Here is a 13,690-nt window from a genome sequence, read left to right on the forward strand (position 1 = left end):
TCATTTACCCGTGTTCTGTACTGTTACTTGCTTCCAGTTGTCAATATGTTGATTTCTGTTTATTCGTTGCTCACATAATGTATATTACCCTGCTAATATGACTTTAAAGAGTGACTTTATTGAAATATAATTCATATATAATAAAAGGTAGATATTTTAAGCTACAGATCAATGAATTTTTACAAATACATATCGCTGTGTAACCACTACCACCACAATCAAGATATAGAACCTTTTCGTCACTCCAAAAGGTTTCTTTGTGCCCCTCGCTAGTCAGCCCCCAACCATGGCCTTGGTGACTGATCTGTTTTTTTTTAATCACCATAGATTATATTTTCTTTTCTAGAGTTTTATGTGAGTGGTTTCATACACTGTGTACCCTTTTGCGTCTTTCTTCCATTATGTTTCTGATTTGTTATGAATTCACCTGTTCATCTGTCCATTGACTTTTCAAATGTCTTTCTTCTTGAGTAAGTTTGTTTTCTTTTCCAACTGGAACATGGTATTAAATCATTTATTTTTCTTTTTTCTTTTTTTTTTTGGTATTAAAATGTGATGTGCATCTGTTATCCCAGCTATCCGGGACGCTGAGAGGCAGGAGGATTGCTTGAGTTCAGGAGTTTGAGTCCAGCCTGGGTAACATAGAAAGACTCTGTCTCAAAAAAGAAAAAAAAAAAAAAAAAGTGGTTACTGAAATGAAAAAGGTTTTTACTTGAGCCCAGGATTCAAGGTTTTAGTGAGCTATGATCTTCACACTGTATTCCAGCCTGGGTGACAGAGTGAGACCCTGTCTGAATTTTTGTTGTTGTTGTTGTTGTTGTTGTTGTTAAATTACTGATACTTATTGAATGAAATTTTATATTCCTGCTACTGGGTTTTAAAAGTGGCCACATCAGCTTATCATCTTCTCAAATGGAGGACAAGCACTTATATAATGAATTATCTTGCTGCTTTCTAAGGATTAGTAACTTTTGACATACTCAATGCCCGTATTATCCTTTTATATTTTTGTTCCACTTTTCATGAGCTTGGGCAAAGAGGTTTTTATGATAGAGCTATCTTCTAAAGTGATCGTACGGCTTTTTATTCTTTTTATTTTTTATTTTTTTGAGACGGAGTCTCGCTCTGTCTCCGAGGCTGGAGTGCAGTGGAGTGATCTTGGCTCACTGCAACCTCCGCCTCCCAGGTTCATGTGATTCTCCTGCCTCAGCCTTCCAAGTGGCTGGGATTACAGGCATGCACCACCACACCTGGCTAAATTTTTGTATTTTTAGTAGAGACAGGGTTCCCCATGTTGGCCAGGCTGGTCTCGAACTCCTGACCTCAAGTGATCTGCGTGCCTCGGCCTCCCAAAGTGCTTTATTCTTATTTTCTGTATAAAGTAGTAATTAAAGATTTCTAGCAAGTAAATATCCAATAGGACAAACCAGTTTTAAGCCAGGCTTTAAGGCTCGACTTTGCCTTTTTTTAATGGAAGATCTACATTTTATTGTGTTGTTTATTTTCTGTCCTGTGTAACTTGCATTAATATTCATTAAGTGGCTAGCTTACACAATTATAACAGAGCCAACAGTGAGTAAGCAAGGAGAAAAAAATTCCCTGAAGTTTATAGCCTTGTGTTGTGATTCAGGAATTACTGCCATAACTAACTTAATAACAAGCAGATTGAGGGAGGACTTGTCATCTTGCAGTGTTATTTTGACATTACATAATGACCTATCTGTAATAGCACCTTTTAGTTTTAAAAATTCCTCATAGGCACTATTGATATGATAGGGCAGTATAGAGATGTCAGTTTTATGGCCCCAAAGATCTGTGCATTTTATAAATGTATTTCAGTTACATTTTGGCAGTAAAAGAGCAGGAAGATAATGCTTCCATTAAAGTGATCAACTACGCATGTAGAAATTGGGCAGGAAGATGTGTGAAAAAAGCTTTTAGATGAAACCCATTCAGCAAGTATAGCACTGGAAATGGTGTTTGTCTGCTGATCTTAAGGAAGCGTATAAATTGCTTTATAATAAGTCTGCTGCTCAGCTGTTATATTACATTAATCTGCTCTTTTTTTCTCCTAGCTTTTTTTCTGTTTTCTTAAACAGTCGACTAAAATTTTAATTAACTTTTGCTATTTCAACTCCGTTTTATTTTTCATTCTTAAAAGGTATTATAAGTAAAAACAAAAACTCATTTTTGCTCCTCTACTACTTGGGACAGTGTGTCTTCATGTTTCAGAGCATTTGTATTTCAATAGTCACGTCGACTAAAGATGAACTATGAGAGAAGCTTAATTATTTTCCATATACTTTTGGTATGATCTTATCTGACTACATTTTAAATTTTATATCCTAGTAAAATCCATTTTAAATCATATATTATTCAGTACGAAATCCTTTTATAAATTTCAAATTGAAATTTTTAAAAAGCAGTACTTATTTCTTGATGCATTGTTTTACTTTATTAACATGCCTCTAAGCGCTTCTATATCTCAAAGATATACAGGGATTTTTTCTTTCCTGTGCCTGTCAATTCTCATTACCTTCTTTTTGTTTTTTCCTCCTGACTTTTCACCTGTACTCCACAGATTTCCTCCTCTGATGCTCCTCTTCAGCCTTTGGTATCCTCTCCTTCTCTGCAAGCTGCTGTTGACAAAAATAAATTGGAGGTATGGTAATGTTTTAACCAGCTACATTATGTAGTGTTAAATGGTAAATTAACTTCCTTTTGCAGTGTGTCATTTGGGAACACTATAATAGTTGTTGATATTTTGAATGATCCCTAGAATTAAAACAGCAATTTCTAGACTTTTTTTATACCACAGGTATGATTAAAGAACTTTGAATCTATATTTAATTTCAGAATGACTGATTTATTGGTGCCATGGCTGTATCTCAACAGTTAAGAAGCAGTTAGTTTTTTGTTGTTGCGCCCATTACTATCTTATACTTACAGGAACTTTTTTAAAAAAAAATTTTCTTTCTATGATTCTGTTGTTAAAAGCACTTAAAGAAAGTTAATGTCAAGTTTCTTTTTTTTAAGCAATAGTAAACATCATACAGATAAAACGTGTATTATGGGATAATGAGTTCAGAATCATCAATGACAACTGTTAGAATGCATTTTGGGTGGAAGTGGTTAGGGTGCGGATATTACCACTATGTATTTTTAAAGTCATCTGTACAAATATTTGAGAGTTTTCATTTCTTTTGACTCTTTACCTATTTTTTTTTGTTACATTGGCCTTAATAAATTAGTTTCAGGCATCCTTTCAACTATCATTTTTTCCCGTAGACATGGGATAAATGATAAATGGTTGGCTAGATGTGTGGTATACAAAGGCAAGATATAGCCCCTGCCCTCCAGGAGCTTACAGTCTAAGGCCAGAAAACAGATAACTATATAGCAGTTTATAGTACAATATATTATGGGCTGTGATTGAGGTACGCTCACTGTACTGCAGGAGGCATCATTTTGATGCATCTTATGCTCTGAATAAGCATTAGATATAAGGAAGGATTAGGAAGAATTCCATACAGGGAAACTAGCCTGTGAAAAAACATATGGGCAAAGTGCAGTGTTTGGGGAGTTGCAAGTAGAATGGCATAACTGAAATATGAGTAGAACGGCAAGGCTCCTATCTTTCTCATGAAGGAGCCTTCTCATGAGCCCACTGAAGGAGTTTGATTCTGAAGGCTCGGGCACTTGAGTGATGAGTTTTAAGCGTTGGGGGGTGGGTGTGACAGAATCAGATTTTCATGTTGTAACACAACTTTACAGGCTCCGTGGGGAGTGAATTTTGTGGTCATGGGTGAGGAAAAGACTTAACCTATTATTCTAATCCAGGAATGAAATGAGGGGGACATGTTCCAAAGTAGTAACAGAGGGAATGTAAAAGAGAGTGTAATTTTTAAATTTTATTTTATTTTATTTTATTTTTTTGAGACGGAGTCTTGCTCTGTTGCCAGGCTGGACTGCAGTGGCGCGATCTCGGCTTACTGCAACCTCCATCACCTGGGTTCAAGCGACTCTCCTGCCTCAGCCTCCTGAGTAGCTGGGACTACAGGTGCGCACCACCATGCCCAGCTAATTTTTGTATTTTTAGTAGAGACAGGGTTTCGCCATGTTGGCCAGGATGGTCTCGATCTCTTGGCCTTGTGATCCACCCGACTCGGGCTCCCAAAGTGCTGGGATTACAGGCATAAGCCACTGTGCCTGGCCAAGAGAGTGTAATTTTGAGAGGTCTTAAGAAGGTACAGTCTATGGGGTTTAGTAATTGGTGTCTTGTGGAGGTGCTTTGGGAAGCTTGTGACTTCCAGTTTCTATCTTGAACATCTTAGTAGATGATGGTGCCAATTAGTGAGACAAGGATACAAGCTGAAAAGAAGGAACAGGTTTGAGCAGAAAAGGAAAGAGGTGAATTAGAAGTTGGACGTGTTAAGTATGAGGTCACTGTGGAACACTGAGGTGTTTAGTAGTTGGTTGGATATACAGGTCTAGGCCCATGGGAAAGAAAAGGGGAGGAGAGTAGTTAGAGAGAGAGAGAGAGAGAGAGAGAAAGCTTAAAAATTTTGGAAACTATGTCTTTATTTTATTTTTATTTATTTATTTATTTATTTCTTTGAGACAGAGTTTCACTCTTGTTGCCCATGTTGGAGTGCAGTGGCGCGATCTCGGCTTATTGCAACCTCCCACTGCAACCTCCGCCTCCCGGGTTCAAGCAATTCTTCTGCCTCAGCCTCCCGAGTAGCTGGGATTACAGGCATGCGCCACCATGCCTGGCTAATTATGTATTTTTATAGAGATAGAGTTTCTCTGTGTTGGTCAGGCTGGTCTCGAACTCCCGACCTCAGGTGATCTGCCCACCTCAGCCTACCAAAGTGCTGGGATTACAGGCGTGAGCCACTGTGCCCAGCCCTATGTCTTTATTTAAATCACTCAAGTATAGTTTGATTATAATGAACCCAGTATGTACTTACCTCCATCTTACTGGACTTGAATGTTTAACCAGTTTTCTTGCACAGGAGGTCAGCTGTTTCACTACGTCACTTGTGCATATAGCCACCAGGTTTCAAGAACGACTATTTTAAAATACAAAATACTGCAGTATTTTGTTCTTGCTGAGAAAATAGTTTAAAACAACTTAGGTTTTCACAGTACTTTTAGATCTTTTAGCAGCTTTTGATTCTATGGATGGGAGTCATCTGTGGGTCAAACTGCATGATGAGTTTAGAACCCATGCTGTTAATATTACTTCGAAGCCTGTATCCTAATACCACTGCCAGAATCAGAGTAGGTGACAGCTATATTTTTATTATTGTTATTATACTTTAAGTTCTAAGATACATGTGCACAACGTGCAGGTTTGATACATAGGTGTACATGTGCCATGTTGGTTTGCTGCACTCGCCAACTTATCATTTACATTAGGTATATCTCCCACCACCCCACGACAGGCACCGGTGTGTGATGTTCCCCGCCCTGTGTCCAAGTGATATCATTGTTCAGTTCCCACCTATGAGTGGAACATGGGGTGTTTGGTTTTCTGTCCTTGTGATAGTTTGCTCAGAATGATGGTTTCTAGCCTCATCCATGCCCCTACAAAGGACACGAACTCTTCCTTTTTTATGGCTGCATAGTATTCCATGGTGTATTGTGCCACAGTTTCTTTTCTTTTCTTTTTTTTTTTTTTTTTTTGAGATGGAGTTTCACTCTGTCGCCCAGGTTGGAGTGCAGTGGCACGATCTCAGCTCACTGCAAGCTCTGCCTCCCGGGTTCACGCCATTCTCCTGCCTCAGCCTCCCGAGTAGCTGGGACTACAGGTCCCCATGACCACACCTGTCTAATTTTTTGTATTTTTAGTAGAGACGGGGTTTCACTGTGTTAGCCAGGATGGTCTCGATTTCCTGACCTCGGTGCCACATTCTCTTAATCCAGTCTGTCATTGATGGACATTTGGGTTGTTTCCAAGTCTTTGCTATTGTGAATAGTGCTGCAGTAAACATACATGTGCTGCATGTGTCTTGACAGCTGTATTTTTACAGCTGAATTCTGGTGTTAAAGAGTATCAAGTCATGCTCTCCCTCTAGTAAATGTAGCAAGCGAATTTGATTTGTTTTTAGTGATTTCATATGTGCCCACCAATCATGGTGATTAGGAGGTCAAACTTCTTTCCTACTCATGACAATGGCCTTCTTGAGAAATAACTGTCTTCACCTGTGCTGGCTACTCTAACACTATACCATAGATTGAGTAGCTTATAAACAACAAAAATTTACTTCTCACAGTTCTGGAGGCTGGAAAGACAAAGATCAAGTCTCCAGCAGATTCTGTGTCTTGTGAAGGGTCCACTTTCTGGTTCATAAAACGATACATCTTTGTGCCCTCATATAGTGGGAAAGGGCAGGAAATCTCTCTGGGGCCTTTTTAATAAGGGTGTGAATCCTATTCATGAAGGTTTCATCCTCATGACTTAATCACTTCCCAAAGGCCCCACCTCCTAATAATATCACATTGGGGATTAGGTTTTAACATGTGAATTTTGGGGTGGACACAAACATTCAAACCATAGCAATAACTAATAGCTCTGAGAGGTTAGGGAGCAACTCATTCTCAACATATTTTTCTTTTTCTTTTTTTTTTTTTGAGATGGAGTTTTGCTCTTGTTGCCCAGGCTGGAGTGCAATGGCATGGTCTCAGCTCACTGCAACCTCTGCCTCCTGGATTCAAATGATTCTCCTGCCTCAGCCTCCCAAGTAGCTGGGATTACAGGCGCCCGCCACCACGCCCGGCTAATTTTTGTATTTTTAATAGAGACAGGGTTTCATCATGTTGGTCAGGCTGGTCTCGAACTTCGTGATAGGCCTGCCTCGGCCTCCCGAAGTGCTGGGATTACAGGCATGAGCCACCGTGCCCGGCCTCCTTCTCAACATATTAATGAAAATGTTCTGTCACATTGCTTTCTGCACCATAGTTTACTACGAATATATAGAAAACATTTTATAATATATATAAAATTTTTGCACATCCTATTTATTCTTTACTTATGAAATGGGGATAATATTACTAACTTCATAAAGTTCTTGTGAGGATTAAAAGAGCCAAAACAGTGCCTGGCACATAGTAACGGTTCAGAAAGTATTAGCTGTTACTGTAAGGAATAATAACAGCAATAATAAATATCAAAGCTCCACTGGACCACAGTTAGTAGTGAGACCTGGAAGTTTGGGCTCCATAGTCCCTCAGTCCTGCTACTAGCTTTGATTAACTGTGTTGCTTTGGGCATTACTTCTTAAGATTTTGTTTCTTCATTTGTAAGGTGACAGTAGGTAAAGTTTTTATTTCAGAAAATTGTTGCAAAGATTAAATTAGACAATAAGGTGCTTATCACCTGGCCCATAGGAAGCACTTAATAAGTGGTAGTTGTGTTTTGGAAATGAAGGTTTTGATTTGGGAAATGGTTGAGTCAGCAGTAGGTAATGTTTCTAGTTATCCTTAAAGGGTTACATCTTCCTTATTTCCAGTATAAAGCCCAGGCACTTGAGTAGATATGAAGATCTTTTTTGAGAACTATCCCAGCTTTCTAGATGGTCTTCTGTCTGTGCTAGACTATGTTAATATCCTTAATGTTTAAGGCAAAATGTCACTTTTGACATATGCTCTTCTGGTAACTAAAGCATATAGATTACTCTTCAGGTTTTAGCACAAGTTCAACTTTATGTTGACTTTTATCCTGTTCCTGAACAGCATTATTGAAACATAATTTTAGAGAATCCTAGTCTAAAGGAGCCTGATATATAAACTGTTCAGATTCTGGAAATTCTATCCATGTATTCTTCTTTTGTTGCAAAGCAATATACCAATAGTTTGTTAGCTTTGTCCTCTACTTAAATGCTTTCACTAATTGGTGAATTACTATTATAACACTTACTGCCTTTTATTAATGGCTAATAAAAGGTTAAAAAGAGAAATGCTTTAGAATTTCCCTGTTCTTAAAATTGCGGTTGAAGACATTGCTTATTCATGCCCCAAATATAAAGATCTTTGCTATGAATTTCTTTTAAAATTTTGAACTAAGATGTAAATTTTTCCTTTCCTCTTTTTAAAATCACACAACAAACACTAAAATTATAATGTGCCGTATTTGTGTAGTGCTTTATAGTTTGCAAAGTTGCTTTCTAGGTTCTTAGTGCCTTTTACTTTTTCTTTTTAGTGCTGAAATGCACATTAAATATATATCTAGTTTAGTACTTAGAAGACTATCACTGTGTAATGAATATTGAAACTCAATGTTATTACCACTTTGAAAGCTCCTATGTGACTCTGTTCCCAAATAACCTCATCCCTTCTCCTTAAAGGTAATTAACATTCTGATTTTTATCATCATCATCTTTACTTTTTTGCTTTTTAAAATAGTTTTATACTAGTGTGTACCCTCCCAAACATCATATTTTTGCCTGTTTTTGAACTTTATATGAATGGTTGCAAAGCCCTTTGAACTTTTATTATTTCTCTCACATTATGGCCTGGGAATTGCCAGTATTATATTTCCTGATTTACAAATGGCAGATTTACTTTGACAGAGGTTGCATCAGACACCATTTTAAAGTCATAGGTACAAATGCAGCTGTTAGGTATTTTGAGTAAGTTCTGCATGTTTATCATGTTGCCTTCCCTAGGTTCATCAGTTTATCTTTTCTTTTTTTGCTGCCAGGAAACTAAGGGCCAGGTTAGTGTTTAGTTGCAGTAGACTTTCAGTTCTCAGTTTCTAGTCATCTCTTTCCTCTAAATGCCTTACGAATGCTCTTTGTTTAATCTCTTTTCATTTTCCTCTATTGGCCCTTAAGATTTATTGTTGATACTTTTAATCCTTAAGTTTTTAACATTATATCTAACCCTTATTGGAAATGCAAATTGTGAATATCATAATGCCATTTATACTTCACTGCCTTACACTAGTCAGTTGGCTGTGGTCCCCAAGCACTATCTGGAACATTATTTTTTTCATGAGAAAATCACTGTATTTACTCCTTTTTCTAAAGCAAAATCTATGATAATGGACTGAAGATATTTTGTGATAAAAAAAGCTGATTTTATAGTCTTCCCCTTATATTTGCCTATTATAATTTATCTTTGTGTAATAAAGAAGTCTGTTCTATCACTTAGTTTTTTTTTTTCCATTCAAAATTCAACTTCGTGATTGCTGTTAGGAAGTCTAACCTAATAAAAGGATATAGTGAGAATTTATTGAATGGAGATCTCATTCATTTAAAACAAGCATGAAACAAACCCTACTATATCAAAGAAGTTCTAAATTGTCTTACCGCTGTGCCTCTGTCTTAATTTTTTAACAGATATTCTTTAGTGTCATCAGCATATAACCTCAATGAGAATATGAATTTACTGTTTATTATATTTCAGTAGCACATAGATATTGTAATTACTGAATATTTCTACCTTTTTCAAATGATTACTCAAACTAATAAGGATGAGTCAAAAACTGCCATTTTTTAAAAAAGTAAACTTATCAAAACTTTGGGCTGTGTTTTAGAAAGAAAAGGAAAAAAAAAAGGAAGAGAAAAAGAGAGAAAAGGAGCCAGAAAAGCCGGCAAAACCACTTACAGCTGAAAAGGTAAAATTCTTTTTTTAAAAATAATCTATTAGGATTACTGTTTTATTTGTATACTTATATGTTAGTGACTTTCTGGATATTTATAATATGTAAATAATCATTATTTTCGACAAGCAATTGTTGAGTGAATGCTGTGTGCTCAGCATGTCCTTCTAGCTTGTCTCTATATTATTTGTAACCAGTTATCTATATGTGTGGGTATAAACCCTCTGAGTTCCTTGGAGACAGGTATTCTCCTGTGAATGACATAGAGAATGGTGTTTTTAGCTTTCATACACAATCAGACTTAGAAGACTTAGAATTTTAGAGAATGAAGAGAACATAAATGAAAGGGACTTCAGAAAAGACTCTGTGCTTAAGGTTAGCCTTTGAGCTACCTCTTAAAACATAGGTAGGATTAAGGTGGAAGACGGGTACATGTTTAAGAGAACAGCCTGAAGAATGTATGAAAATTGTAAATAAAATGTTTAGAAAAATAGTGAATTTGAAGAAAGGGATTTGTCTATGTATAGAAACTAGTGAAAAATAAGACCAGAATGGTAGATTGAACTCAAATTGTAGATGTTTATTCTTTTGGGGGGAGGAAAGGCTGTGAGCAGCACTTCAAATTCTAAAGCACATGGTACTCCTAATTCAGAAGGGTTTTTTTGAAAATTATTTTAGCAGTGATATGCAGGATAGATGTGATTAGGCGAACTACAGCTAGTGAGAATGTTGTACTTTGTAAAGGGATTGGTTAAATATTTATGGTGGCTTGGCTTTGAATGCATTTCATCATAAGAGTGTGGAATCATACTAAGGGAATTGTCAGTAAAGGGAGCATCCTTGATTTTAGTTGTTGAAATTTTAAAAATCAACTTTATTGAGGCATAAATTGGATACTGCAAAGTACATCCATTTAAAGTACATAATAGAAGTACTGTATATAAGAAAGAAGATCCATTCTGCTGTTGAACATTTGGATTATATACAGGTTTTAACTATTCTAAATAATGCTGCTTTGAAACTTTTGTATATGGAATCTAAGCTTGTATGTTTTTAGGGTGACTTAGTAGTGGAATTTCTGCATCATAAAGTATGTGCATCTTGAAGTTTACTGGATAATGTCAAACTTTTTTCCAAAGTGTATACCAAAGGTACTCTTACCATCAAAGTAATTTCACATTCTATGTAACACATAGTGTTATCAGTCAGGGATTTTAGCATTTGCAATATGGTGAGTATGTAATGGTATCTCATTAAATTTTTACTGTTCATTTCCTTGATTACAAAATGAGGCCCAGTGCCTTTTCATGTCTTTTTTGCCTTCTTTTTTTCACTCTACCTTCATTTATTTTACATTTAAAAAATGAAAATAATACATGTGAAAATAAGGCACGTGTTTTTTAAAAAGTGAAACTTTAAATGGGGTGTGATGGTGCACCTCTGTAGTCCCCAGCTACTTGGGAGGCTGAGGTGGGAGGATCACTTGAACCCAGGAATTTGAGGCTGCAGTGTGCTATGATCATACCTGTGAATAGCCACTGCACTCCAGCATGGGTAACACAGCAAGACACCTTTTAAAAAAAAATACAGAAGGGAATAAAAAACAAAAATCTTCCTTTTCATAGGCCTGGTTCAGGTCTTTTGCCTATTTTTCTGTTGGATTGCCTGCTTTTCCTCATTGATTTGTAGCTCTCTATACACATATACATAATGTATGGGAGATACTAGTCCTTTTTCAGTTAAGTGTTTGCAAATACCTTATTTCTTCATTGTGTCTAATTTTGTTTCTGTTTTAATTTTAATTCTTTTATTATTATACTTTAAGTTCTAGGGTATATGTGCACAGCGTGCCGGTTTGTTACACAGGTATACATGTGCCATGTTGGTTTGCTGCACCCATCAACTCGTCATTTACATTAGGTATATCTCCTAATGCTGTCCCTCCCCCAGCCCCCCATCCCCTGACAGACCCTGGTGTGTGATGTTCCCTGCCCTGTGTCCAAGTGATCTTATTGTTCAATTCCCACCTATGAGTGAGAACATGTGGTGTTTGACTTTCTGTCCTTGTGATAGTTTGCTGAGAATGATGGTTTCCAGCTTCATCCATGTCCCTGTGAAGGACATGAACTCGTCCTTTTGTTATGACTGTGTAGTATTCCATGGTGTATATGTGCCACATTTTCTTAATCCAGTCTATCATTGATGGACATTTGGGTTGGTTCCAAGTCTTTGCTATTGTGAATAGTGCCACAATAAACATATGTGTGCATGTGTCTTTATAGTAGCATGATTTATAATCCTTTGGGTATATACTCAGTAATGGGATGGCTGGGTCAAATGGTATTTCTAGTTCTAGATCCTTGGGGAATTGCCACACTGTCTTCCACAATAGTTGAACTAATTTATACTACCACCAACAGTGTAAAAGCGTTCTTGTTTCTCCACATCCTCTCCAACATCTGTTGCTTCCTGACTTTTTAATGATCGCGATTCTACCTGGCGTGAGATGGTATCTCATCGTGGTTTTGATTTGCATTTGTCTGATGACCAGTGATGGTGAGCATTTTTTCATATATCTGTTGGCTGCATAAATGTCTTCTTTTGAGAAGTGTCTGTTCATATCCTTTGCCCACTTTTTGATGTGTTTTTTTTTCTTGTAAGTTTGTTTAAGTTCTTTGTAGATTCTGGATATTAGCCCTTTGTCAGATGAGTAAATTGCAAAAATTTTCTCCCATTCTTTAGGTTGCCTGTTCATGCTGATGGTAGTTTCTTTTGCCATGCAGAAGCTTTTTAGTTTAATTAGATCCCATTTGTCATTTTTGGCTTTTGTTGCCATTGCTTTTGGTGTTTTAATCATGAAGTCCTTACCCATGCCTATGTCCTGAATGGTATTGCCTAGGTTTTCTTCTAGAGTTTTTATGGTTTTAGGTCTTACATTGAAGTCTTTAATCCATCTTGAATTAATTTGCATATGAAGTGTAAGAAGGGGATCCAGTTTCAGCTTTCTACATATGGCTAGCCAGTTTTCCCAGCACCATTTATTAAAAAGGGAATCGTTTCTCCATTTCTTATTTTTGTCAAGTTTGTCAAAGATCAGATGGTTGTAGATGTGTGGTGTTATTTCTGAGGCCTCTGTTCTGTTCCATTGGTCTGTCTCTCTGTTTTGGTACCAGCAACATGCTGTTTTGGTTACTGTAGCCTTGTAGTATAGTTTGAAGTCAGGTAGTGTGATGTCTCCAGCTTTGTTCTTTTTGCTTAGGATTGACTTGGCAATGCGGGCTCTTTTTTGGTTCCATATGAACTTTAAAGTAGTTTTTTCCAATTCTGTGAAGAAAGTCATTGGTAGCTTGATGAAGATGGCATTAAATCTTCAAATTACCTTGGGCAGTATGGCCATTTTCACGATATTAATTCTTCGTATCTATGAGCATGGAATGTTCTTCCATTTGTTTGTGTCCTCTTTTATTTCATTGAGCAGTGGTTTGTAGTTCTCCTTGAAGAGGTCCTTTACATCCCTTGTAAGTTGGATTCCTAGGTATTTTATTCTCTTTGTAGCAGTTGCGAATGGGAATTCACTCATGATTTGGCTCTCTGTCATTGTTGTATTGGAATGCTTGTGATTTTTACACATTGATTTTGTATCCTGAAACTTTGCTGAAGTTGCTTATCAGCTTAAGGAGATTTTAGGCAGAGATGATGGGGTTTTCTGGATATATAATCATGTCATCTGCACACAGGGAGAATTTGACTTCCTCTTTTCCTAATTGAGTACCCTTTATTTTTTTCTGTTGCCTGATTGCTCTGGCCAGAACTTCCAACACTGTTGAATAGGAGTGGTGAGAGAGGGCATCCTTGTCTTGTTCCGGTTTTCAAAGGAAATGCTTCCAGTTTTTGCCCATTCAGTATGATATTGGCTGTGGGTTTGTCATAAATAGCTCTTATTATTTTGAGATGTGTTTCATCAGTACCTAGTTTATTGAGAATTTTTAGCATGAAGGGCTGTTGAATTTTGTTGAAGGCCTTTTCTGCATCTATTGAGATAATCATGTGGTTTTTGTCTTTGGTTCTGTTTATGTGATG

At 36.9% G+C, this 13,690-nt stretch overlaps 1 protein-coding gene across 11 annotated transcripts in view; it reads left to right on the forward strand.

Moving 5' to 3' along the window:
* The window catches only part of SMAP1 (small ArfGAP 1), a 193,409-nt gene that overhangs the window by 121,285 nt on the left and 58,434 nt on the right, over nucleotides 1–13,690 (forward strand). For 5 of the 11 annotated variants that reach the window (XM_016955787.2, XM_063813177.1, XM_063813181.1 and 2 more), the window contains 2 exons: nucleotides 2,582–2,662; nucleotides 9,545–9,625. The exons of 2 other annotated variants lie outside the window; for them this stretch is intronic. In XM_016955787.2, coding sequence (XP_016811276.1) covers nucleotides 2,582–2,662; nucleotides 9,545–9,625 — 162 coding nt within the window. The remainder of the gene's footprint in view (nucleotides 1–2,581; nucleotides 2,663–9,544; nucleotides 9,626–13,690) is intronic. 4 more of the 11 variants (XM_016955788.3, XM_063813178.1, XM_016955793.4 and 1 more) reach the window with 2 other exon arrangements.

The sequence above is a fragment of the Pan troglodytes genome, chromosome 5 (genome assembly GCF_028858775.2).
Source record: "Pan troglodytes isolate AG18354 chromosome 5, NHGRI_mPanTro3-v2.0_pri, whole genome shotgun sequence".
NCBI classification, from domain to species: domain Eukaryota; kingdom Metazoa; phylum Chordata; class Mammalia; order Primates; family Hominidae; genus Pan; species Pan troglodytes.